The 27,796-nt window shown below is 45.7% G+C and overlaps 1 protein-coding gene across 3 annotated transcripts; it reads right to left on the bottom strand.

Annotated features, from left to right (window-relative positions):
* Window positions 1–1,780: 1,780 nt before the first annotated feature.
* On the bottom strand, window positions 1,781–27,114 carry LOC146772671 (complexin-3-like). Of its 3 annotated transcripts, none has more exons than XM_085638016.1 (4): window positions 27,032–27,114; window positions 9,448–9,663; window positions 2,609–2,696; window positions 1,781–2,255 (listed from the first exon to the last, which is right to left on the bottom strand). In XM_085638016.1, exons 2-4 carry the CDS (start codon window positions 9,618–9,620, stop codon window positions 2,043–2,045), a joined length of 474 nt encoding a protein of 157 aa, XP_085494142.1. In that variant the 5' UTR covers window positions 9,621–9,663; window positions 27,032–27,114; the 3' UTR covers window positions 1,781–2,042. The 3 variants fall into 3 exon arrangements, with proteins under 3 accessions (XP_085494142.1, XP_085494140.1, XP_085494141.1); XM_085638014.1 differs by lacking the exon at window positions 27,032–27,114 and adding an exon at window positions 26,788–26,935; XM_085638015.1 differs by lacking the exon at window positions 27,032–27,114 and adding an exon at window positions 21,494–21,618.
* Between the last annotated feature and the right edge of the window lie 682 nt (window positions 27,115–27,796).

Below are 27,796 nucleotides of genomic sequence, written 5' to 3' on the forward strand. Positions count from 1 at the left end.
ATGAACATACAGCTCTCTATTCCCTAAGATTCTTTCCCCTTCTCCACACTCACCATAGAGTTGGACTGATAGGAGGTCCGCACCAGCCACCACTTACCATAATATCATCTCTTCTGGTCTCTGAAAAACCAATCCAAAGATCTCAGAACAATAAATTTGCTTAACCTTTGTATACCGGGCCAGGTCAAATCAGCCCTGAAATCACTGTGTGGCTCCCACCAAATGCCAGGATTAAATTGAAATTACTGTGCATCGTCTCCAAAGCAAACTGTGGCAATAGCCTAGCCCACTTATCTGCAGAAAATGCTACCTTCTTAAGAACCACCTAGAGACCTTCACTCAATGTCAAATCAATGATAATTAGGGCTCCCGATTTTATGGTATTTATTTTTTTGACATTTCCGTCTGTATTTATCCATATTTATTTTTTGTCAACTTTATTTGTATTTATCCATATTTATTATGGGTTTTGTGAAACAAATAAAGCCCAAACTGGTATATTTCCACATTTATTTAACCAATGAATATGAAGTCATGCTTGAATGCCTGTCAGGTTTCAGTGATATGAGCACCCGCAGAAGATAAATCAATGCACTTATACGAATAAATGCACATTTCAGTATCAGCCTTGTGCATATCTACTGCTGATTAAGCCTCTTTACTAAAATTCCTTTCTTTTAAAAACCCCTTACCTATCAATCCCCACATTTATTGGCCTGGCAGTCATGACAAATTGTATTTGGAATCACTCAAAAACCACCCAATTTCCCTTTTTATCCACATTTAAAAATAAATACAGACAAGAAAATACATGGTTTTCTGTCTGTATTTATCTGTAAAAATCAGTAAAAACGGAAAACAGGGAGCCTTAATGATAATGCTTCGAGTGGATGGAACGGGGGGGCAGATCTTTGGGTGTTTAAAGGCGGAGTATCTGGAATGTGGTCAAGTCCAACCTGAGATTTGATCCACGGGTTGAGACACTTCTGAAAACCCTAATCAGATTTGTCTTCAAATGAAATTAACAACACATAGGGGTTGCAATTGAAAAATATCGACCTTGGTTATTTACCCCACACAATAGTACGTTTTTCTCCTCCCAACCAATAAGCTGGATCTCTTTTCTTTAACCTTTCAGCACTCAAGGCGCTACCAACCTTATTAAGTAAATAATAAATAGGGCTACGGGTTTTATGGTATTTATTTTTTAACATTTCCGTCTGCATTTATCCATATTTATTTTTTGCCATATTATTGGTATTTATCCATATTTATTTTGTGTTTTGTGAACAGAAGAGGCGATAACTAGTATATTTCTGCATTTATATAACGGATAAACAAGGACTCATACTTTGATGCCTGTCAGAATTTAGCACATTACACAGCCAAAAATAAAAAAATAATCAACCCACATTAAAAAAACAGTATAATAGCACATATGCATGTTGAGTTAAGCAGTAATGTAAGCACATCTCATTGAGCTTTGTAGCCTCCTATGCTGCCATTATGTGCAGCTTGGCCTGAAAGTCATTAATCTTAGCATGGAGAGTCCCTCAAAAGAAGCCAAATTATCTGTGATTTTCCGCTTTTAAAAATAAATACAGACATGAAAGACACTGTTTTCTGTCTGTATTTATCTGTAAAAATCAGCAAAAATGGAAAACAGGGCGCCTTAATAATAAAGCAGCACCTTTTGAACAATAACAGAAAACATATGTTTTAATCTTTAACAGTGTGAGCATGTTAGTTTAAAAAGGCAAACAATTCAACTGCTGCTTCTGTAAAGGATTTCTCATGTTTTTATTAGAATTTTATTTTCAGGCTAAATCATGAATGTTTCACAATCAGATGATTAAGGATGAGCAACAACCAACATTGTAAGTTGCAGTGGAGGCATTTCCAGTTTAAATGTTGGTCAGAACTACTCAATATAAAGAGGAGTGATTCATATGTATTACTTAAGCATATTGCACTAAGTGAATTAATTGTGAGCAGAGCGTCGTAGAAGGTACTTATAAGAAAATGGCTGCCACAACCTATTGTCACATGATCTGGCACTGCGGGCCCGGCCGCAGGGAGTCCATGGTGCTGTTAGTTGTTTTCCGCAGGAAGCTGAGGTCCAAATTCTCAATGTTTGGGAGTGGCCCAAAGAAGGATCGTGCTGGCTCCGGTGCCCCCTCCAGCTTCACCAATGCAGAGACTTCTTTGGACAGCTTCACATTACTGCCGCGACGAAGCGGTACATCCGCCTGGTTCTGGAGGTTGGAAACAAGAACAAACAGGTTGAAGAAGATGCACGTGGGATATTGTGGGCTTGATATGCAAAGCTATTGAGGTTCTAGAAGGGGAGGGTTGAGATTGGATCAACAGGTTGAAGGAAAAGAGCTACCATTTCTCTTAACACTGTCTTATAAAAATATTCCACCAGACTGCTTTGGGCGTGAGATAGCAACAAGCAGTGGTAAAATGTTGACAAATGTTGGCACCATAAAAAGGAAACAATGTTATCAGGTTACCCATCTAGGGTAGATTTGCGCCTTTTATGAAAACTGGTTGCATTTTTTGTAGGAAATGCTAAGCAAATTAAGTGGGGTTCCACGGCTCCTACCTTGGGAATCTGGTATTTCTCCCTGAAGTGGTCTCTCATAACTGCTCTCTCTGCTTTCTTCTGGGCGTAGAAGGTATCTCGTTGTCTCCTGACGAAAGAAAAATATCAAAAAAGCTAATCTTTTAAGGTTGAGAGTTATTATCCAACAAAAGGCAGAAGAAGGTACTAGATAATTGAAAGGGTAATCAGTGATCTCAATTTAGGGAGAGTGGTGGAGGGTATACGCGGCTCCATACGGTTTCGGAGGGACTTGCCTTTGTCCCTTATGGGTCAAATAGCAATTGCAAAAATGTTCATCCTGCCCCAGTGTCTATATGCACTACAACATTCTTTATATATAGTCCCCAGGCATTATTTCCAGACACTGGATTGGTTGTTGGTGGATCTTCTGTGGGGCTCCAAATGCAAACAATGCAGAGAACATTTGGTTGAGGGGGGATTGAGGTTCCCTGCCTGAAACTCTATTACATGGCTTCTCAACTTCAGCACGTGGTCCACTTGCTGGACAATGATGCTAACTGGGAAAAGCAGCTCCTCGTGGGTATACATGGTGACCGTAGCTTGCCAGCGCTCCTGATGCTCGTTTCTGAGGTTCTCACCTCACTTCCCTACATTATACAGCCTGTGGCAACTGTATGGAAGTCCGCAATTCAGAGGGTGATACAGCATGCACCTTACGCCCCGGACAAGCCACCGTGGGTGGTAAGACCCTTCTCTTGCATAGCTGACTCCATGTCAGTGCGGTGATGGAAGGAGGGAAGGTGCCAACTGCTGGGAGACCTCTACGTTAACAGGCAATTTATACTGCGGAGTGAGGCTGTGACCTCCTATGCTTTGGGAGCAGGGCAGTTCCTACAGTACAAGAAGATATCAAAGGTCGCATGGGAGGCTGGCCGTCCTTCCCTGAGGAGCTCCCTTGAACTAATGTATTGAAGGTAATGTTATATATGGCCCAGAGGCGATGAATGGTGTCCCCCCTCCCATCTCTACCGAGCCCTCCGGGGTGACATTCCGGGTGGGAGTCTTCCTGTGCAAACAAAGTGGAATGCTCTGGTTGGGGAACCTCTAACAGAGCGGGAATGGTTGAGAGTCCATGAGAGTGTCCGGGGTGTAAGCTCCAACACATGGTTTACACTCCAATAACATTTTGTGCATCATACATACCTGACACCACGGACACTCGGCATGATCTACCAGGACGGCCCTGGAACGTGCCCCGGTGCGGAGCACCGAAGGCTGATTTTCTACATATGACATGGGCCTGTCTGTCCCTTGTTCCCTACTGGGAGACTATACTCACACTCTTAAAAGAAGCTGCAGGTTGGGTGGTTCCCAGAGAGATTCGACCAGTGTTGCTGGGCCTACTTCCTGCTCCCAAACATAAGTAGCTGAGTAGGAGATTTGTAGTTTTGGGGCTGGTATTAACGAAAAGACACATTGCTATAGCGTGGCTGCGCCCTACGCCCCCAGTAGTTCAGACATGGCTGAGAGACATGTGTGAGTGGGTGACTGCAGAGTTAAATTGTTTAACGTTGGAATGGGAATCCTTGGACAGAGTAGAGGGAGGGGGTCTCCTTATGTACTGTGTAATACGACTGCAATAGATCCTTTTTCCCCAACCTCAGGTAGAGCACTGGGATCTTCCATATACATAAGGCTGATGTGGTTGTGCCCCCCCCCCCCCCACCTTTGATGCTGTGGGAAAATGCTGGTGGTGATGTTTTTTTCTGCTCTATTATGGTTGTATGGCGGGGAGAGGGTGGGAGGGGGATGAATATACCTTCGGTAACCTCCTATATCAAAATTCTTGTATGTGATTCTTAAAGGCCAATAAAGTTATATAACAAAAAAGGTAATCGGTCTCAAGGGCCATGATAGAAGACTCAGTCTACCTATCTTAATTCATTATCACAACCATGGTAGTAAATCTTCCTATCATACTCCAGTACATTGACCCTCATGCCCAGTGCTTCATTTGTGGCGGTGGTTTCCAATGGTGGACACCGGCAATCATTTTTGGGGACCGGGACTTCTTATTTTTATCATGAGCCTTTGACCCAGAGGATGAGACGGAGAAGTAGAAAAGGAAGAAAGAGGAAGAGAAATATAGGAAAAATGTGAACAAAGGGATAAAGTAGGGATTCAAACGAACCCATAAGCGTGAGATAATGAGATTGCAATTTTAGTGGTGATAAACATTAAGCAGTTTTGGTATTCAAGATCCCCACAGCCTGCAGACACATCGTTGAGCTCCAAAATTTACTACTTTGGGCCTCTGCACTTATGTTTTTTTAAAATAAGTACAGCTGGTGTTCCCTCTAACCCCTTCATCGTTGTTCATTCAGTTTACTCCCCTGCCCTTTGTATAGCTGGTGTTCAGCTGGCCCACCCTTTAATTTACTACACATAACAAATTTGACATTCAACAACTTGGGTTTTGCCCACTCAACTTGAGGCGACACACCAATCCGACTTCTCCACATCAGCATATAATGAGCATCTCTCTTCTGTTATCCTCATGACCAATAAGCAGCCTCGGCAAGTTGATCATCCCAGTATGCTACCTATTCACTCTTTCTTATTTATCACTGTCAGTGCGATGAACTGGTTCTCTTCTCTTCTCTAAGAAAATTCTTTCTCAGGTTTATGGTATTCTTGACACTTCAGGGCAATATCTCTATCAGCGGTCTTCCTCCTAAGGAATAATCCCTGACTCTCTCTATATCACCATATTATCTCTTTAAACTCTTTCTTAGTTACACTAAAATTAATTTTTCCCTCTTTTCCTTTATCTCTCACCTTCAATATAGACTTGTGGGATGTCTCATGACAATGTGCAGTAAGATGACCCTTTGCTCCTCCATACTTAATTGCTCAAACCCCTAAAATCTTCTTTAAAGTCTCCTCTTTTTCAACTATTTTCAGTATTTTCCCAATTCATTGTCAAGGGCTGGATCCTGAGGTCTGATGGTCTGATGGAAGGCCTTCTTGATTGCTTGGGGAAAGAGCAACCCCTCCCACTACCCAAGGTGCTAAACTGAACTCTATAGTACACATGAAAGTTGTCAGAGTCTCCTTAAAAGGGTACCGGATAAGAGAAAAACCTCAAAAAGGGTCCAAAAACCTTCCTGGTGACCTTTAGATTTTGATTGTAGATGAAGATTAATGTAGAGATGACTAGCAAAGCACTAAGCTATGTTGATATCAAGAAAGAGCAAAGCGAGACAAATCTAGACCAAATCCACCAGAATCTCCAGGTACAAAGCATCACAAATCAGTAACAAAAATAGTAGCGAATGGATGATGAATATAACAAAAACGAAAGGAATAAATATGTTGTGGTGCACCTGTCACTTATTAATACTTTCTAATATATGAAATAACCTGGAAGGGACATGGCGCAAAAAAGCGCCTTTTTCCATCATTGCCTGGGAATTTTGGAGAGGTTTTCCAGAATACATCACAATATTGGGAAGTACTCATAATAAATCATGTCCACGCCTTCTTCGTGAAAGTCATGGCATTGGTTAGACATTGGAAGAAGCCAAAATTTGACATCCTGCGTTTCACATTGTCCTCTGCTTCTCTGCTGCTGCCCTTCTGATCCGCCATTCCATACTTCTCGCAAAACACCCATCCATAAGACGGGGACCACAGAAACACAGCGCAGTCTGCACAGCAGAAGCACCTCAGTATGCGCTGAAATGTGTTGAGCCACACATCGCTCAGCCACGCTACGAGAACCCAGCTTTCATGCCTTTTCCTTCGGGTCAACTCTTAACACTCTTGGCACTCTCAGTATTGATTTGGCGTCCATTTAATCTTGACTAACAGCCTCTCACTCCACCAAGAACCTCAGCACACAGTAACTCTACAATGAGTCTCCCATCTCCATAGCCATCAGCGCCGAGTTTCCACTCCTGAACATATAGAAGATTCACCTGAACTTCTCAATCACAATGTTAAACCTGGTGCTAATAGTCCATTCAAGAGCAAGCTTGATGCCTGGTGCAACACTCCTCCACTCTTTTTTTTTTTTTTGTCCTCATACACCGTGAAGGGCATTCTTGATGGGAAACAAAACATCCCCCCTCTCAGACGGCCAACCTATTCCAGCCCCGGCTCCAAGACCCGTAATGAGAGTGGAAGATGGAGATCCCACAAGCTAATACTGTTTTCATAGTCCTCGCCAGTTCGCACTACCGACGGAGCCCAGTGTAACTATGGAGACTAAGAACCAACAGTGCCCGGGCAAAATCATAGGACCACCGTTACCTATTTCGCCATGCCACTAGGGCCGCCCAGATCTTATTGTAGCTTGTACTGTCACAGGCCATATCTGATTCGCTCGTAAAAATTATATGTTTCAGGCATTCCGTAAAAGTTGGGGGATTTACGTCTTTCCAGGCCCTGCATATCTCACGCCTTGCCAGGATAATGACATAAAAAATAAATTTAGAGGCTAAATCATTAGGATCGTAATCGGTCATAAGACCAAGAAAGATAGTCCCCGGGGTAATCTCCACTTGTTGATGTAACACGTCCTCCAAAAATTCCTGTATCTCAATCCAATAATTAGAGATCTTCGGGCAATCCACGAACATATGGAGGTCGTCCGCAGCCGGATGCTTACACCTAGGGCAATGATATTCTAGACCCGTCACCTTAACTAGTTTTCCAGGTGTTAAATATACCCTATGTGTAGTATATAGATGATTTATTTTAAGTGCTGCAGGTTTAACAACTGCCTGCAACATAGTAAAGGAGTCCCCCCAAATGCCCTTGAATTCATTAGAGTTGAAACTGATGACATTGCCCCAGAGTTTTTGGAGTTCGGATTCAGTCACTCCTCCGGCTTCTAGAAGGGCCCAATACCAAAAAGAAACCTCCCGTTTCCATCCACCCCTCCTTGAGACTGAATCAAATTTGGAGTTTGATGCTTCAAGGTCCCAGGATTTCGTTGCCCACCATCCTGACAGCTGAAAGTACTTAAATCTAGTGAGTGTCCCTCCTGTCAACCCCGAGAGGGACTCCCAACTCAAGAGCTGCGAATCTTTCTGTAGATCACCCCAACATGATATGCCTGCCATTTTTAAGGGCCGGGACAATTGATCTTTAAGACAGTCAGGGGTACCGGGGGAATCCCAAATTGGGGCCTGGGGTGCATAGTAGGGGATTTTAAGACTTTTCCTAATGTATAGCCAGTTCTTCAAGGCAGCACCCAGAATCTTAAGCCTGACTTTTTTATAAAACTTCGGATCTCCGAATTTAAAAAGAAAAAACTCTTGCCCCTGGGGGATGTCATACAATAGGGCCTGAAACAATAAACCCAGTGAAGATGCATCCGTCTTATTGGCCAATATTCTAAAGTTTTTAAAATGAAATGAGTGACAGTAAGTGAATAGGTCTGGTAGAGCTAGACCGCCCATGTATAAACTTCTCCGAAGCCTTTTCCAGGAGATTCTAGAAGACTTAGTGTTCCAAATAAAAGAGCCGATTTTTCCCTGCAATTTCGTGATATCTGGTGTCATGAAAGATAGCGGACAAACTATCAACTTTGCAACTCACTCACATTTCAGCTTCTCGAGACTCACCTCGTACTATCATCAAGTCTGCCAGCTATCGTCGAAGGGCAGTGCTTTATTAATCCTTGTCTCTGAGTCAATACATTTTACCTCACCCACTATCTCACTGCAAACTCCCCTGCAAGGTTCCAATACAACCATTCGGCCAAGCAGTTTCTAGGATCTCTTCGCCAACCATCCCCACTGCATCCCATCCATGATAGGAAAACAGGCCTACGACACAGCTCCACCGTAATTCCCTCTCTAGCAACCTTAGGGTCTTGTAAGGCCCCCCATAGCAACCTTAGGCTGAACCTACCGTTCCTGTATTTATGACCAGCCTTATGACTTGATTTTCAAGGATCTGTGTGATGTACACTCTGCCATCTGTATTGCTATCATTACAGGCCAAATTTCAAAACACTGTGCAAGAAACCAAAAGTGATGCAAACCAACATAAAATATTGATTGTGGATTTACTTTCTTGCCAGGGGAAGTAGCCCTAAAGTACTGCAAAGTAGTGCTATGCAGTGCTTTGTGCTACTTTGTGTTAAGGGGGGAGGTCTCATGGGGGCACATGGTTTTTAATGCAAAGCTCTATCCACTAACATTTGTAGTGTAGAAAAGTTTGTGCCAGAAATATACACCTCCTTGATGCAGATTCAAAGTAGAAACAAAATACTTTCTCCAAACTGTTTCAAGTGTGCAGGTGTGCTGCAGCACAGTCCACATACAAAGTGGGAAAGGTTTTTAAGTTTCTCTAAGCATAGTATTTTGTACTGGAAGGGTACCATCTGAATATAAAACCTATGCTAGACTCACGCACACACCTTTTAAACTATGGTGCAAAGGTTTGTTTGTGGCGATAGTCAACCAGAAAGTGGGACAGAACTGGGGCAGAGAGCAGCAGCACCAGATCTTTGTAGAGATGACCCTGCCCTGCCCGCTTCCTTTCACGCAATGCAGCTCAGTGTAGCAACTTTGCATGAAAAAATAGAAACTTTGCCCCTAGATTTCTATATACATCATTTTGTGTTAAAAACTGCTTGTTCGATCAATAAATATGAATTTATATAGTTAACAGGGTAGAAAATCACATTAATGATAACAATGGCACAAGAAAATCAGTATCTGATTCAATTCCTCGGCTACGATTCCGAGTTAATTCTGGGTGGAATGGATGATGCATTGTGTGGTGACCGCAGAGGCCAGCAGCAGCATGGTAGGAGGATGCCAGTGTCCTGGTTATGGGAGCACAATACAGGACTACCTTACTTTTCCTCCTCCACGCTCTCCTGGTACTGCTCCTCCGAGCTCCACTTCCTCCTCATCCTCGCGACCAGACCCTCCTCCTCCTCCTCACAGGGCTTAGGTGGGTCCTTTTGGAACTTGGTGGGGACACAGCAGGTGAGCTGCTTCACCTGCGCCCCCAAGAGCGACTTCATCATCAAACCCTTGGGCAGGAAATCACAGGAGAATGAAGAGGGAGGCCTAGATGAGGAGAGAGAAGTACAAATGGGTTAGAGATCCAACAACTTGGTGATTTGACCGATGCTGACGTGCAACACCTAGTTTTCATCAAGTTACAGGCAGTGGAATCTGGTTCTGTCCATTTCAATGGTGGCACAATGATAAGTTAAATTCCCCGCGGTCAAAATAAACACAAGGGCATATGATGAGCTAAAAAATAGGATAAAACACCAGACTGGCATTTCATGCAATAACGCCTAATATTTGGCCATTTTGGCTCATTTCCGCAAAGGAAACTAAGCAAGTTGTGCCCATGTTCTTTCAAAAGTATTTTCTAGATATTTCCTTCACTTATGACCACAACTTAAAGGGTAAGATACAAAAAAGTGATGAATGGAATGACTGAATTAATCTCCATCACTGGTAATTGCTTGGGCCACATCCCAGTGCATCATTTTTTACCCACCATGCCACCTCAGGTTAGACCCAGCCGTATGCCAATCAGCCTCAGTCCTGCTACAATCGGAACAGTCCTGGTCGAACGACCAAGCCCGGTCCTCTCTGAACCAGAACATAATGAACCCAAACCTGGTTTCAGCCTATTAGGGTCTCGTCAGTCGGGTGCAGCTTGGTTCCAGTGGCATAGTGAGCACGATAGCCGTGTTTGAGCATTCCCATACCACTTAGGGCACCACAATGAAGAATACAAAAAAGTGATGAATGGAATGCTAGAATTAATCTCAGCCACTGGTAGTTACCCTGGCCGTATCCCAGTCCGCAGGTGTTTTGCCCACCATGCTACCTCAGATTAGACCACGTCATGTGCAAGTCAGCCTTGGCCCTTCTCCAATAGAAACAGAACAGCCCACAATGCCCTCTCTGAACCTGAACACGAGTACATATACAAGACCTGGAGTTAGAATAGTAAATTGACCAATTGTAGAATAAGTGGCGATTGATTTTGGTTCGATTTGGGAATCAAACACCGCTTAAAATGTTTGGAGTGTGAATGTATGTAAGGTTGAGATCTTGGTACACTATAGTTTACAATCTGTGCTTATGAAAAAATAGTTTATAAAGTTTTATTGTTACACATAAAGCACCTACATAAGACCCTGTTATTCTTTCGCAGTTGTTCCTCCATTTATTCAGTGCTTAATTTGTAAAATATTAAGTGCCAGGGCTCTGACCTGGGGGACACTTCAGCTTGCACCACCCATCGCCCTCGTCATCGCTGCCAAAAGTACTACTAACCATCTCTCCTGCATGTACATGCGACAGTTCAGATTATTCCAGGTCCCCAAAGCTAAAGGAATGGCTGGGAAGGCAGGGATTAGTAATTTTTTAATGAATATTGTTTTTCTAAACAACTATTATACTGCTCATCTCTAAATTACATGAGCAGCGCCACCTTGTGGCAGACTGCCCTAAGTGGGGTGTTGACAATTAGGTGCCGGTGCTGAGCACCGGAAACCAATTAAGGGGCTTATTATCAAGACAGGCGATACAATTATCGCCGCGTTAGCGGCAGAAAACTGCCGCTAAAACGGCAATAATGGGCTTGATAATATGCTCTATGGAATTCCAATTGAAGCCCATGTTAAATGTGAAGGACGTCTAACATGGGCTTCAATTGGAATTCCATAGAGCATATTATCAAGCCCATTATCGCCGTTTTAGCGGCAGTTTTCTGCCGCTAAAGCGGCGATAATTTTATCGCCTGTCTTGATAATATGCCCCTTAGTGCCGGTGCTTAGCACCGGAAAGCTCCGGCTCAAATTAAGCACTGCATTTATTCACTCAAGAAGGCAAACACAAAACCTTGAAACTTAATAAAGATTAAAAACCATGTAGGAAAGAAACAATCCACTCCACATTGCCTTAAGCGACTCAGCCTCTAAATGTATTCTTCCAAATGACTTGCCATCTGTGGTACATTTTCTGAACGTGTAATAGACAAACATACTAAAAGACTGAGGTAGATTTTCAAAATAAATACTGATATAATACAGCAAAGCTTCTAATAACTAGGAATGCTTGGCTCTAAGTCGTTGATTGCAGTCTACTTTTGGCATAGTTTCTCTGATGTAATGAGAAACATACCTATTCTACTGTAATAATTTATTACAGTTGAGTTGTGCCTTCACGGGTCTTTTTTTGCCAGTACACATCGTGGAACCAGTCCACTGAACTAAAAACATTTGTTTCCTGAAATGTCAGCCATCACTCAATAAGGAGACGTGTCAGGTGGTGTGTGTATCTTATGCACTCCTGGAGTTGCTGTTTTTTACATTAAAGCTGGAGTCTGTTTGCATCTAATTATAAATTCTGAACAGCAGCCAACTTTGAAAGGGACATATGAACCTGCTTGCCTACAAACAGCATATTGGTGTAGTCACATTCACAGTAGATATTCAGTGTTTATTCAAGGCATCTGCAACCATTGAATCTCCTTCCTAAAAAGGAGCACGAGGTCATGAATTTAAGAAGGTTGTGGGGAGAATGATGTGTGAATATGTATTATAAGGAATAAATTACCCCACACTGTAGTATCTTGCAAGGATATTGCCTCGGGAGTTCCGGGGCCTTTTAATGAGCTCTGTCTTCAATCTCATTCCTCTGTATGCAAGGCCATTGGAATTATTTGGCAGGGGAGCACCAAATTATGCGACAGGATTGACTAAATTCTGAATTTAAAAAAAAGCAAAAATATGCAGCATATGTTTTTATACTATTAATTCATTCATAATTTTTTATACTGGCTGGGCAAAGATTCCACTTCATTAGTACCAGTTTAATAACGAAATAAAGGAAAAAAATTACCGGAAAAATGACAAACCGTTCCACAGGCCTTCCACTGCGCGCAAACCCGCGTCACCATGTTTTTAGTAACTTTAGATCCGTTTGAGCTAAAAACACTTATTTTTGTTAAACTACAAATTATGCAGGAAATTATGGGTTATGTGGCAAATGCGGCAAATCCATAATTATGCAAAATAAAGCCACGGAATCTCATAATTGGAGTTGCCCAGTCTATATGTCCATGTACCTTGTCACTGGTTTGTAACATCCAAATAATGCACAGTGGGTGTGGGGGGGACTTTATCCGTTACCTTATCTGTATTTTGCCTTGGTCTCCGGTATCAGTTGTGCTTTGATGTATAGATTGTGTAGATTGTGAGTGAGTATTTTATGTACCTGTCAGGACCAGGGTAACTGGAAGAGAGAGAGAAGCAGCTGAGCAAGGATTCCAGCTTCTGGTAAGACATAGTCTGCAGCCTTTTTAGCCATTTTGTAATTGAAATAACTAAAGAGTGTGTGACATTCTTGCTAAAGTGTAATCTAAAACTAAGAAACGTTGTGAAAGTTGAGGTTTTTCATTTCGCCACATTCGCTTCAAAATCACAACTTTTGTGACGCTATTTTTGCATATACCCAGGGAGACTAGAATTATAAGGCAATGGAGAGCCACATTGATTGATTTAGGCTTGCAAAGGCAGGCACCTTATGCGGCATACTGCTGCACGCTCACGCTCTATTCTGGCTGTGGGACCATAACTTCGCCGATTTTACCTCACACATAATACTCTGGCGACGATACATCGATGACATTTTATGCATCTGGCAAGGAGATGAAACACTTCTAAAAAGATTTCTGGAAAAACTCGACCAAAACCCCTGGGGAATCAAAACGACTCACACTTTCTCCAAAAAGGAGGTCAATTTCCTGGACGTTACTCTTTATGTCAAAGACAATACGTTACAAAGCAAACTTTACAGAAAGGACACTGCAGCTAATTCCATCCTGCGAGCTGACAGCTTCCACCCACGTCACAACATCAAAAATATCCCTAAAGGAGAACTTCTGAGGACCCGCAGAAACTGTAGCGAGGATGAAGTCTTCGAAACCAAAGGGAATGAGATCATATCAAGACTATCCGAAAGAGGATATGAGAAGTCCACACTTAAAAACACCATGACAACAGTATCAAAGTTAGATCGCAAACAGATGTTTACAACTGATGGTAAAAGAAAAAATAAGAATGACTCAGCAATAAGATTTATTACAGACTACAGCATTGGTCATCACCAAATCAGGCAAAGCCTGAAAAGACACTGGCACCTGCTACAACACACTCCAAATCTAGCTGATGAAATCAAAACCTATCCGGAGATAACCTTCAGACGTGCCCCGAACCTAAAAGACATACTGTGCAAATCAGAATTTGAGGATAAACGCAAACAAGTTACCACCTTTCTAGACAGACCGCCAGGATACCATACCTGCAAGAACTGTAGTGTCTGTAAACTGAGCCGCGACAAAACCAAAAAGATACCAATGACACAAGGAAAAGAATTCACAATAAAAGAATGGATTGATTGCAATAGCAAATTTTGCATTTATGTGATCCTTTGTCCATGCAACCTACCATACATCGGGAGTACAATCCGACCCCTACGTATCCGGATACAAGAACATTACCGTAATATCCACAAACACACATCCGGTCACCCCCTGACGGAACATTTTGCAGACAAACATCAACACAAAAAGGATTTCATCTTCTATGGACTGGAAATTGTACACCAGACCAAAAGAGGAGGAAACCGAGAACTGAGACTTCGCAGACGCGAAAGCGAGCTGATCATGAACTTCAAAACAACTGAACTAGGACTCAACAAAGATGCAGAAATGCATGTATGGCTGGGAGATGACTAATTGTATTAACTGAATGTCCACCTTTTCTGATTGTTTTTTCTCCCTAGGGTGTGAAACCATTATGATTAACATCCCTATCTTAAAACCTAGAATTTCCTCTCATTCCCCTGGAAATGTGTCTGAATAGTATTTTGTACAAAATCTACACTATATATCCAGAACCATTCCACAGTCCGACCCTTGGTATCCCCTAGAATTTCGCTTTATATTTCTACGCACCTTCTTGAATGGCCAATGATCCATTGGCCCCTTTCAACTCAACTAAATCCTTATAATTTTTCTTACTAGAAACTTTATTTGTCCTTGACTACTAACATGACATTTAAACGGCCAATCTACCTCCCCCGTCCCCTTCCCTATCCAAAATGGCGCTCCCGCACGAACCAGGCCACTTCCGGGTCCCGACCCGGATGTCCTTCCATGAGCCCCGCTATTTACGCTGCCTCCGCTAAGCGCACAAACAGAACTGAATGAAACAGAACACTCGTACCGGGCATTAGCCAAGATTTGAGGTAAGCATTGCAACGAAGCAGTTACTCCCGTCGGCTTTACCTCCTTCTTTGAACTAAGGATTTCTTTTCTCCTTTTTGATCCCCTCCCCTTAGAATCCGACTATATCTTTCTAGCACATCGTGGAAACGTCCATTTTCAGTAATACCCGGTAAGCTCTACTCTGCCCTTCCTTGCCTCTAACGCTTAAATACCTCACTCGTCACGAATACCATCACTGTAAAATATAAATCTGCACGACCACAATACTCGTATTTTGTTATACTTTTAAATTTAAAATTAAACACGCACAGTGAAAACGCCTCTCTGATCACGTCTTGCTGTAATCACGTCAAGTCTTGTCACCACTGTATTATCAGTTTCTACTTAACTTCATCATTCAAGAGCACGCTAAACCTTTTACATATGCCCTCACAATACCGCGCCACGTAAATATAAATACGTCTATCCCGTTTGGGACCACAATTTGCCGTGCTGCCGACCTCGACTTTTTGACGGCCGATTCATAAGTTCACGCATGAAATACCTAGTGCACGTTAATGAACTCTTTCGAATGATTCAGACGCCTGTAAATTCCCTCCTTGATTACCCTATTCACGATCTCGCGTACAACCAACCAAGATACTCACCTCGAGCATTTTATTACACAACAACCACGCCACCTGATTTTACCTGATCACTGAATCACGACCACTTGGCTTTAAGCCTTCTCACTTTTCTCGTCTATAATTGAGATATCACCATACTCGCCTTGCATGCGCTACGACCAGTTCCATTATAAAGACTAATTTAAATCCTCTCTCTCGTGACAAACCCTACCGACGCAATATCAACTCATCACCCTGATGCCCATGACCCGGTACAAACCTGTAAATATATAACTTTTACTTATTTACACACCAAACTTTAATGTTTTGTTGGCCCACAATGTGTCATATATACGTTTCGTCATTGCCGTTCTTCACCAATGTATACTTTTTTGGCACTGTTATTTATTCACTCTCGTGTTCCATACTCTATGACTTGTCGAAAATTTCATACCGTTACGCGTATGTGGATCACATTACATTTACCCTGTAAATTGATACAAATAACGTATTTTTCTCGATATATGACAATGTTTCTGTTTATACACTCGAATGATCTGTGGCATATGGAACCTTTGACTTCTTTGGTCTTGATGACCTCCATTACGTCCTGTGATTCTTCTTTCTCTAATATGGACATGCACAATATTGTATTGTATCCTATAATATGTCACACACTGTACCTTTAACTTACTTATTCTTGATACCTACTGTACCGTCCACACTAACCCTCACGTGACCTCTCCAAATAATTAAAACAAACCCCCCTTCTTTTTTCCTTTGGCTTTCTTCTATAAAACGCACTATCCTTTTCCCTACTAATTCTCCGCTGTTAAACATTACTCCTAAATGTGTATCTTATTGTTCTTTCTGTTTTCTTCTCCCATTAACGTTCTTACATTTTGACTCACTGGCCTGTTTTCTCTTTAACTCTTGTGCTTAACATGTCATATGCATTCGCATATCCCAAATGTTTTTTACCTACCCTTAAAATGAACAGCCCTGAAGAAGCCCCAGGCCTATAGGCCATGTAGGGGGCGAAACACGTGTTGGCTGTGCCACCCCTTGGTTTTTTCTCATACCCACCCCTATGTATGAGTGCAAATAAAGGACTAGCTCACGTTTAAATCAACTTGCTTTGAATTGGAATTTTTTCCTCCAAGAATCAGAATACACTAATCTTGCCTTGACAACCCATCAGAACGCTCACGCTCTATGGCTGTTTTATTTTGCTATTTTGTCTTTTTCACATACATTAATGTTGTCTGGGCAAATATTTCTCCTTATTAACACCAGAGTAACACCTACCTTCACCAATCTGCACCTAGGATATGACCAGTTAATCCTTGCAAAGCTAGCATTGTGCAACACAACTTTTGAGCTGGAAACAAAATGTGTTTTCCTTCAATTTTACAAATTGTGCGGTAGGTGATGGATTACATGGCAACTGCTGTTAATCTACAATTGTGCCATGGCCGCAGAATTGCACAATTCTAGTGGCACACCATACATACATTTTGTAGAGAATTGTTCTGCATAAAATATGCAAAGCAGTTCGTTTTCTTCTCCTGTGCATCCCCAAAAGCTCTGCAAAGGGTAAACATGCAGAGAAAAAAACATCTGCATGTATTTTTGGGGGAGGGGGTGGGGTGCTGGGTATTTTGAATGAAAATTAGCTCACAGTCTGAGGAGACCGGTCTTACAATGAAGAGAAAACCCCTTAGCACTGCACAGGCGATGGTAAACTGTGAATCTGTGACAACTCCACAAAAGTGAAAATCTGGAATTTCGCAAAACTTCGCTTCTGAGAAAACCTTGCACATCCCTACTTTTGTCCAACTTACTCTGTGAACAGTTTGGTTCTTGTTCTGTGGTTCCTTTGAATGGCCGACAACTGCACTCCACACACGCGATCATTGGCAGACAAGAGTAACTAGCGTAGGCCACATAAGTGGGAGGCTGGTGTGGTCACCAGGCCTTGGATCTCGGCTATGCGCAGTGGCTGCAGGGAAGTACTAGGAGCGGCTGCAGAAAAGCAGCTAGAGCGGCTGCAGGGAAGCAGCTAGAGCGGCTGCAGGAGTGGATGCAGGGTAGTAGCTAGAGCGGCTGCAGGGAAGCAGCCAGAGCGGCTGCAGGAAAGAAGCTGGAGCGGCTGCATGAGTGGATGCAGGGAAGCAGCTAGAGCGGCTGCAGGGAAGCAGCTAGAGCGGCTGCAGGGAAGCAGCTAGAGCGGCTGCAGGAGTGGATGCAGGGAAGTAGCTAGAGCGGCTGCAGAGAAGCAGCCAGAGGGGCTGCAGGAAAGAAGCTGGAGCGGCTGCATGAGTGGATGCAGGGAAGCAGCTAGAGCGGCTGCAGGGAAGCAGCTAGAGCGGCTGCAGGAGTGGATGCAGGGAAGTAGCTAGAGCAGCTGCAGGGAAGCAGCAAGAGCGGGTGCAGGAGTGGATGCAGGGAAGTAGCTAGAGCGGCTGCAGGAAAGCAGCTAGAGCGGCTGCAGGGAAGCAGCTAGAGCGGCTGCAGGAGTGGATGCAGGGAAGTAGCTAGAGCGGCTGCAGGGAAGCAGCTAGAGCGGCTGCAGGAGTGGATGCAGGGAAGTAGCTAGAGCGGCTGCAGGGAAGCAGCTAGAGTGGCTGCAGGAGTGGATGCAGGGAAGTAGCTAGAGTGGCTGCAGCCAGGGAAGCAGCTAGAGCGGCTGCAGGGAAGCAGCTAGAGCGGCTGCAGGAGTGGATGCAGGGAAGTAGCTAGAGCGGCTGCAGGGAAGCAGCTAGAGCAGCTGCAGGGAAGCAGCCAGAGCGGCTGCAGGAGTGGATGCAGGGAAGTAGCTAGAGCGACTGCAGGGAAGCAGCTAGAGCGGCTGCAGGGAAGCAGCTAGAGCGGCTGCAGGAGTGGATGCAAGGAAGTAGCTAGAGAGGCTGCAAGGAAGCAGCTAGAGCGGCTGCAGGGAAGCAGCTAGAGCGGCTGCAGGAGTGGATGCAGGGAAGTAGCTAGAGCAGCTGCAGGGAAGCAGCTAGAGCGGGTGCAGGAATGGATGCAGGGAAGTAGCTAGAGCGGCTGCAGGGAAGCAGCTAGAGCGGCTGCAGGGAAGCAGCTAGAGCTGCTGCAGGAGTGGATGCAGGGAAGTAGCTAGAGCGGCTGCAGGGAAGCAGCTAGAGCGGCTGCAGGAGTGGATGCAGGGAAGTAGCTAGAGCGGCTGCAGGGAAGCAGCTAGAGCGGCTGCAGGAGTGGATGCAGGGAAGTAGCTAGAGCGGCTGCAGGGAAGTAGCTAGAGCGGCTGCAGGGAAGCATCTAGAGCCGCTGCAGGAGCAGCTTCAGGGAAGTAGCTGGAGCGGCTGCAGGGAAGTAGCTGGAGCGGCTGCAGGGAAGCAGCTAGAGCGGCTGCAGGAGTGGATGCAGGGAAGTAGATAGAGCGGCTGCAGGGAAGCAGCTTGAGCGGCTGCAGGAGCGGCTGCAGGGAAGCAGCTAGAGCGGCTGCAGGGAAGCAGCTAGACCAGCTGCAGGAGCAGCTTCGGGGAAGTAGCTGGAGCGGCTGCAGGGAAGTAGCTGGAGCGGCTGCAGGGAAGTACTAGGAGCGGCTGCAGGGAAGCAGCTACAGCGGCTGCAGGGAAGCAGCTACAGCGGCTGCAGGAGTGGATGCAGGAAGCAGCTAGAGAGGCTGCAGGGAAGCAGCTAGAGCGGCTGCAGGGAAGTACTTGGAGCGGCTGCAGGGAAGTAGCTGGAGCGGCTGCAGGGAAGTACTAGGAGCGGCTGCAGGGAAGCAGCTACAGCGGCTGCAGGGAAGCAGCTACAGCGGCTGCAGGGAAGCAGCTAGAGTGGCTGCAAGAGCAGCTTCAGGGAAGTAGTTGGAGCGGCTGCAGGGAAGCAGCCAGAGCGACTTCAGGGAAGTACTTGGAGCGGCTGCAGGGATGTAGCTGGAGCAGCTGCAGGGAAGTAGCTGGAATGGCTGTAGGGAAGTAGCCAGAGCGGCTGCAGGGAAGCAGCCAGAGCGGCTGCAGGAAAGTAGCTGGAGCAGCTGCAGGGAAGTAGCTGGAGCAGCTGCAGGGAAGCAGCCAGAGCGGCTTCAGGGAAGTACTTGGAGAGGCTGCAGGGATGTAGCTGGAGCAGCTGCAGGGAAGCAGCTACAGCGGCTGCAGGGAAGCAGCTACAGCGGCTGCAGAAGTGGATGCAGGGAAGCAGCTAGAGCGGCTGCAAGAGCAGCTTCAGGGAAGTAGCTGGAGCGGCTGCAGGGAAGTACTAGGAGCGGCTGCAGGGAAGCAGCCAGAGCGACTTCAGGGAAGTACTTGGAGCGGCTGCAGGGATGTAGCTGGAGCAGCTGCAGGGAAGTAGCTGGAATGGCTGTAGGGAAGTAGCCAGAGCGGCTGCAGGGAAGTAGCTGGAGCAGCTGCAGGGAAGTAGCTGGAGCAGCTGCAGGGAAGCAGCCAGAGCGGCTTCAGGAAAGTACTTGGAGCGGCTGCAGGGAAGTAGCTGGAGCAGCTGCAGGGAAGTAGCTGGAATGGCTGTAGGGAAGTAGCCAGAGCGGCTGCAGGGAAGTAGCTGGAGCAGCTGCAGGGAAGTAGCTGGAGCAGCTGCAGGGAAGCAGCCAGAGCGGCTTCAGGAAAGTACTTGGAGCGGCTGCAGGGAAGTAGCTGGAGCAGCTGCAGGGAAGTAGCTGGAATGGCTGTAGGGAAGTAGCCAGAGCGGCTGCAGGGAAGTAGCTGGAGCAGCTGCAGGGAAGTAGCTGGAGCAGCTGCAGGGAAGCAGCCAGAGCGGCTTCAGGAAAGTACTTGGAGCGGCTGCAGGGAAGTAGCTGGAGCAGCTGCAGGGAAGCAGATAGAGTGGCTGCAGGGAAGTAGCTGGAGCGGCTGCAGGGAAGCAGCTAGAGCCGCTGCAGGGAAGCAGCCAGAGCCGCTGCAGGAGTGGATGCAGGGAAGTAGCTGGAGCAGCCGTGGGGAAGTAGCTGGAGCGGCTGCAGAGAAGTAGCTGCAGGTGAAAGAAAATGGTAGCCCTATGTGCAAGAAAGTAGCCTTAGTCCAGGAGTTAGACTGAGATCTGACTTTGGTGAAGAACAGAGCAGCTTTAAGATAGTCAATGTAGGAAGCTCTGTGGGCCTTTTCATCTGAAACAAGCCTCAGCTGAGTTGGGCCAGCTGTCCATGCCCCACATCCTCTGGCTGTGGCCAGCAATCCACTGCTGGTCTCAAGAATTGTGTGTGGGGCAACGACTAGCTGGGCCTGAGTGGCCTTTCAAGGCATTTTGTCCAGAAGCATACCAAGGAGAGGTGTGATTCCTGTGGAGTTACCTTTTTTAATTGGTAAAATTGCCCTATTTAGATCACAAAAACAGTAGCAACTCGTAAAAGGCTCCATTATTAACGGTGTAACAGTTTAACATGTGGTTTATACGCATTATACTGCACTAAGAGAATCTGCTCCCCTCTGCAAGATGGAATTTCCAAATAGTGCTGGAGCGGCTGAGTGGAAGTACCTGGACCGGCTGAGTGGAAGTACCTGGAGCGGCTGCAGGGAAGTAGCTGGAGCGGCTGCAGATATATATATATTCCTCCCTCAACACCCTCTCCTAGCTTTCTGTAGCAGGTGCATCTACCCGCTCAGTTTATCTTACTGGGAATAAAAGGGGTGCAAGTTACACAGAACTCTGCCAGGTAGCCATCCCTTTAAACTAAGAAACGCCAAATGCCTGCTGCCCATGAATACATTCTTAAAACAAAAGTCATTTTATTCTTTGATTAGTCAGTGCGGGTTGCTGATCCGGAAGCGGCCACTAGAGGGCGGCAGTGGATCTGCGTTGCTGCTCAGGCTGCTGTCAGGGCAGAGGGGGCGGAGGCGCGCCTGCAGGGTGACCCGGGGTGACTCGCAGAGTAAGGCTGTTAATCTCTCGCTGTTAGCCGGTCTCCTCACACAGTCACCCGGAGGATGGCTGCGCAGTGACGCGGGACTGACTCCCGGAGGGAAGGAGTTGGAGCTGGGAGCGTCAGTCTCGGATCGTCACTGCTGGAACATCCGTAGTCATTAAATGTAAATAAATAAATACGTGTCCTGACCTTGGCTTGATTCCAGCGCATGCCACGTTCTTCCGCCTGCTGTCGGTCTGTCATTTTTTCTCATTCAGGGGCCTATTTACAAGACCCTTGCGCCCCCGGTACGTCCCTTTTCCCCCATGTTGAAAGTGACGCACCGCCCCGGGCGGCGCAAGGGTCTTGTAAATAAGTCCATCAGTCTTTTTTTATCCTAACCCTACTACCCCTTGCCCAGGGCACAAGTGCTAAAAAAAAAAGTGGGGGGGACTAACCTAGTTAATCAGTATGCAAGTTGCATCCCAGCGCGTGACATCATGGTGCGTGACATCACAGGAACTGGCATCACAAGAAGTGACATCAGATCTTAAGCCCTCACATATATGTTTATCAGGTCTATCATGAGTACATTTGAGCACATTTCGGGTATACATGGAAACCCTCCTGATTTAGGCAGAAGATTCACACTTTTGTAGCTACACAATGTTAACTTTCATCAGAGTTACGTTTTCTCTACCCATAGTGCTTTAAAAGAAATAGTGATATTTAAATTATTACAACGCCTCCTCAGGGGTAGTAAGCGCTATTTATTTTTTTCAAATGCTGGGAAACATCAACACATCTGAAGTTTTTACAGCGCATGAATATCTCCTAAACCGAGCCCGGGGGAAGTTTGAATGCTGCCTCTCTTCAGTGCTAACAAGGTGTGAGCCTTTGTTTCCCCTCCGCTGCATTTGCATCAGGTGTGAGGCTCCTGGCTGCTCACAGCCAGGAGACTTGAACAAAGGGAGGCCTGGTGACTCCTCCGATTCGGCCTTTGTTATGGACCCAGCAGGAGTCTGAAACCAGGAAGCCCCCTCCCGCCTGCAGGTTGTTGCAGATAGAAAGCAGATAACAATGCGCAGGCGCAGCAGGATGTGTCCTGGTGTCTGTAAGGTACACAGGGATGAATTCAGCATATTTTACAGTGGGGCCACACTTCTTGGCAGGGTGGCCCGCGTCCAACCTGTGCAAAAAGTGGGGGGCGTCCACCCTTGTGTACCCCCGACTCGTGCCCTGCCCTTGCCCTGTTTTCCTACCTTTCTTTTCCTCGTTATTTTCCTCACTTTTCGACCGTTCTTGCTCTTGCTCTCGGGTAAAAGTCTGAAGAACAAAAGTAAGTCCCGCGGCCCAAAAATGAGTGCCCAAGCCCAACACCTGTCACCGCTCACAGACATTGAGCACCTGTCTCAGGCATCTTTCTTCCACCACCCCAGTGTTTTACATTATAATAATAATAATCCACATTTGTAAAGCGCGAACAATTACCTGTGAGGGTCTCTAGGCGCTGTCATGAAGATTAAGCAAGCTATTGCCCAGAGTCACATGGTGCTGGGCTAATCTGCCGCCGGCGCCGGGATCAAACCATGATCCCCAGATTCCAGAGTCAGTCGCCAGCGGCGCCACACCTCTTCACATTGAAACACAGAAGTGCTGGTGCCTACAGTGATGTAGTATGGGTGCCATGATTCCTCATGCAAGCCAGGAGAGTGCCCCAATCCCCAGGTTTTGTAGTGAAAAACAGCTATTAAGTGGCACCTGGCCCACCCCCAGGCCCCAGGGCTACTACATCGTCTGTGCTATTTATTAATACACCCTCGGCACTTACCGTCTCAGAGTGCCTGTGTGCTCGGTAGAAGAGCCGGTACTCTCCCGTTAAAAGTTTAGAACCCCCACTGAAAAGGGTAAGTAATCTCTTTTTTAAATTAAAGTACATGTACTCTTTACATGTGAGCACCTGCCCCTTTAATGCACTGCATTAAAGCAGATACTCGGTATGCCTGTACCTTTAAAGTACTGCACCAGCCTGCACTTCCTGTCTGTACCTCACTCTTGCAGGCTTTTGCTTATCCTTCTCTGGTATTTTGCAGTTTTTTCTGTCATTCACTTAACACATTCCTTTCTGCCTTTCTGTCTCGCTCTTGGTCAAAGTGAGATGATGAAAATTATGTGGTAGTCTCCAAAAAAGTGCGCCGTCCAGCCTTTTGACAGAATATAGGGTAACCCCCTGGCTAGTTTTTTTTTTTCCGGCATAGTCAGTACTTTTATTTGATGGCTGCTAAAAAAAAATAATAATAATAATTGGGAAACGAAATAAAATGTCATATTTTTCAACTTTTGAAACATAAGCTTAATACAGCAAATACACTAGGAAATAGCTTCAAAAGTATTTTACATCTGTAAAAATATTTGGAAACGATTATTAAATCAACTCGAGGCAAAATTACCATAAAGCAGAAGGTTTGAGGTAAAAAAAAACTATTCTAATTCAGAGTTTGCGGAAAAAATTGTCAGAATTGGTCTCTGAGGTAGGTGGCGGCTCTAGCAGGTGACATGAACCTGCATATTTTGCTTCTTCTTGCCACATACTTTAGTCAACCCTGATGGATAATTTGGTCCTCCCCTGCCGCATAATTCCAGGAGGCCTGCATTTAACCCTCCAAGCTTTATAAAAGCATAGACAATCAATTGTGTGTCTTTTTTGCTCACGCTAAAAAGCTTTTGTGTGCACAAAAGGGGTTGCTTTGTGTTATGTGGCTGATATTAGTTTACCACTAATCCTTTGGGTTCCGGAGTAGCGTGAGACAAGCCGAAAAGCGCTTCAAAGCCTCGCCAGGAGTAGTAAGCGCTATATAAATACAATTACATACCTCCACTTTGTATAGGCTCAACATAGCATCTGCAGAGTGGATTAACAAACAGTAAAGTTTTTTTTTTTAAGTGATTGTTCAAGCTGCCCCTGTTTGTCTCTATTTCGCGAATACTGATTTGCTTGGGTTTACCACTCTTCCATTCATAGACATCAAGTGCTAACTGTCAATTCTTAGCAGTATGATATGTGCGTCAGGAGGTTAAGTTTGTGTCCCAGGGAACTCAAAGGGATCAGAAAGTGTGTCTTTTGGTTTCTTGCATGATGTAATATAATGGTGCATTCCCACGTGAGTGTGATATGATGGTTGGAAGTCCAGGATGGTTTATGGTAGGGCTGAGATGGTTGCTGGCGATCTGGACCATTTGGATGGTATCCATCTCTACGCTGCGATGCGATCTAAGGCCAGACTGGTATTCTTGGAGCAGTGCGTTGTTCTAATATTCTTCTGGAGCATGCAGCAAAAGCCTTCGGAGAGATCTTACCCGGAAACGACAAACGGGCGATGAGGTCTGTAATTGTTGGGCTTGTTATCTTCATGCCTTCTTCAGCAGTGGCGGGATCTGTCTGGTCTTGATGGATGTAAGAAGGGTGTCTGGATCGGAGAAAACACTGACGATGGATTTATTCGAAGAGAATCATCAGAGTTGGCCTTCAGTGTTGGCGCAGAGATAAGATTTTTCTCATAAGATGTGATCAACAGTGAGAAGAGGAGGCGAGTTGTCCTAGGTCGAGTTGCATTTTGATGTGTGTCAATTTTAGGAAGCAGTAAGGAGGTTCTGTCGGTATGATGGTTTGTGGTTGAATCATGAATATATTCTCTAATGTTGTCTTGAAGATGTTGAAAATGGTGGCCCACTCTTCCATCAAGTCTCAAAAATGAGATTTAGCGTTTGAAGGCTGAATAAAGTGTTCTGCTTCTGTTGGAAAGCTTGACTGATGAGGTGCTGTTACTGACTACCTAAGCTTCTATGAAGACCTATCATCAGGAAGTGAAGCGGCTTTAAAATCCTTCTTTTCTGCATCTGATGTAAGTTTTCGTGTGCAACCTGGTGCGGAGGTTGTGGCTGCGCGAAAGGGCGACAGCAGGATAGCACCCCACATACAAAGATGTCGCTGCTGCTGTCAGACCTCCACTGTCACACTTTAGGTCGTCCTTGTGCCATGGGCACACTGTTTGCACTGTAGTGCAAGGGTGTGTGAGTGATGTCTAGCATATATCTTGTATCAGAATGGTACCCTTCCAGTACAAAATATTATGCTTAGACATATCTTATAGCTTTCCTAACTCTGCGTGCATGTTGTAGTATACAGCAATCATACAAAGTTAGCAAAGTTTTGAGAAAAAAATAATTTTCTCAAACATTATGCGTGTTTCGCGGAAGCACATTTTTGGCGCTAAGCCCTGTCCAATTTTATTTAGTAGATTGGACTTTGTGCCAAGAACCTTGGGAGGTAACATAGGGCGACTTTTGCAGCAAAATAGCGGAAAGTGTTATTGTGCATTAGTTTAGGGTTACTTTCCAGCACAAATCAAGTTCACCCCAATTCAATACTTCGCACTGGTTTGCATCACTTTCTGTGACACTGCACTGGTCCAAAGTCTTGATAAATGTGGTCCTGGGTTATATATAATGTGTTTATGTTATGTTTAGGTCTCGCCTGACCCAGCGCATGCGCTAGTCTGGCGAGACTTTTTGTGAGGGCTCAAAAAAGTGCTACCACTGTAGCCTAGAGCTACAGTGCATGTGCGCGGGCGCGCGCGCCTCACTTTCGCGGCCGCACGCCCGCTTTGATGTTTGATCGCAATTGCGATCACTTTCGCGGCCCCACGGCCGCTTTGATGTTCTCCGTGAGCCAGGTTTTTTTTCCTGTTTATTACTTCTATGTAGTAATGGTGACACCCGTGCGCCACCATTACTACAGAGCAGTAATAAACAGAAACAAGCATTGGCATAGCCAATAGGTCTCGCTTTTGGGACCTTATAAGTATTTCGTTATGCAACTGTTGCATGGCTAAACACTTATAAGGTCCCAAAAGCGAGACCTATTGGCTATGCCAATGCTTGTTTCATTAGCGCTCTGAAGCGGTCTCAAGAATGATTTTAGAGCTACAAAAACGCAATTAATATGAATGCACTCGACAAGTTAGATGTAAATTTCACTGGCTGTGAACCCCGTGTGTCTCTAACACGTAAAGGGAAAATGGAAATAAGAAATAGAACTAAGTGAAGACAATTGGGAAGTTCCATTGGTTGACACTTTCCACCGACACTAATTAAATACAATAATCTCGTCAGATACTTTAGAGGTGATATGTAAGTGTGAAGAACGTCTGCAGCCCCCCAGAAGTGTGAGCAGGACTGGCCTCGCATCCAATCACTAACACCTGGGCCTTGTTTCCTGCCTGCGCGCTCTTTCTCCCTAGGCTGGGGTTTGTCGCATCCTGGGGGGGGGGGGCCTAGAGGCCTGCGCTGCGCAGTCCCTCCACACACACCTCCCTGGAGAGACGGCTGTACTCCTCGCTTGCGCCTTGTTTTGGTCTGCGCACTGCTGCGCGCAGGCTGGGCGTGTGACCTCTGGGTATCCTAGCTCGGGGGGTTCGGAATCGTACCCAGTCACCAACACCTACCGGTTTCTGTCGGTGTGCCTTCGCCGTCAGCCCTCCTGCTCACCTCCTGGGCCGCCGTCCTCGGGTTCCTTTCCTCGTGTGCGCCCTTGAGTGCTCACCTCCTGCCTGCCACGGACCGGGAAGTGTGCGGTGACACGAGGGGGCAAAGCTCCCAGGACAATCTCTTCTAAGTAGGGATAAACAAAACCTGTCCTAGCGCACAGACACCCCGCCGCCGGCTTTTGGGGATTAGATTATGACTCACCAGTGATAGCGCTCCGAGTCTGCCCACTTCTTGAACAGAGGTCGAAGCGCTTTGGGCTAGGCGCGTCGCCCATGGTAACATTCTGTGCTCTGTTACACTCTGTGAGGTAATATTCTGTCACATTTCACTCCGATGTAATCTACTCCAAACAGCAGGTCAGTTCAGCGCATCAACCGAGATGACCCGCAGGTCACAACCTCAAACACTTCTATCTGTCAGAGCTCGGGAAATAAAACCAATTAAACTGTGGGATTAACAGTAATCCCTTGTTTTTTAGGTTTTGGAAACATATGTAATGTTGGGAAACAAGCATTGGGGAATAAATCCTTTTTCTTTTGTCAATTGAACTAGGCGCTGCCCATGTACAATTCATGTTCCATCATTTCCATAGCATGGAGGCTACCCTGGCAGTTCTCCAGTATTGGTATTTATCATAGATTCACATGCCTGAATCATTCCCCATCGTCTATGTGGGAGTCCTACGAAAAGCGGTATGTAATAGTAGCATCATAGGCTATAATATATAATGTAGGGGTGGGCAGGGAACTCCGCTCCGTCAGCGGAGCGGAGTTAGCCGGCAACCCCCGCCCCCTGGCCCGGTCCCTGCTTCTGAACCCAGCCAGGTCAGGTGAGCCTGCCCCGGCCCCGATGGACCCCTGCCCCCAGCACCCGGACCCTCGGTTGGCTTGCAGGATGGGGGGCTCCCGCACCCCGGGGCCCACCGGACAGAGCTCAAGCCCCAGGCCCGGTCCCAGCTTCCGAACC

Source organism: Triturus cristatus, chromosome 12 (assembly GCF_964204655.1).
Source record: "Triturus cristatus chromosome 12, aTriCri1.1, whole genome shotgun sequence".
NCBI lineage: Eukaryota > Metazoa > Chordata > Amphibia > Caudata > Salamandridae > Triturus > Triturus cristatus.

Excerpts from the sequence above, each read along its gene's own strand:
- LOC146772671 (XM_085638016.1), bottom strand. The coding sequence starts at position 9,620 with ATGATGAAGTCGCTCTTGGGGGCGCAGGTGAAGCAGCTCACCTGCTGT. Across the intron at positions 2,697-9,447 it reads GAGAGCGTGGAGGAGGAAAA|GAGACAACGAGATACCTTCT; the intron begins GTAAGGTAGTCC and ends TTCTTTCGTCAG. Across the intron at positions 2,256-2,608 it reads AGAAATACCAGATTCCCAAG|AACCAGGCGGATGTACCGCT; the intron begins GTAGGAGCCGTG and ends TCCAACCTCCAG.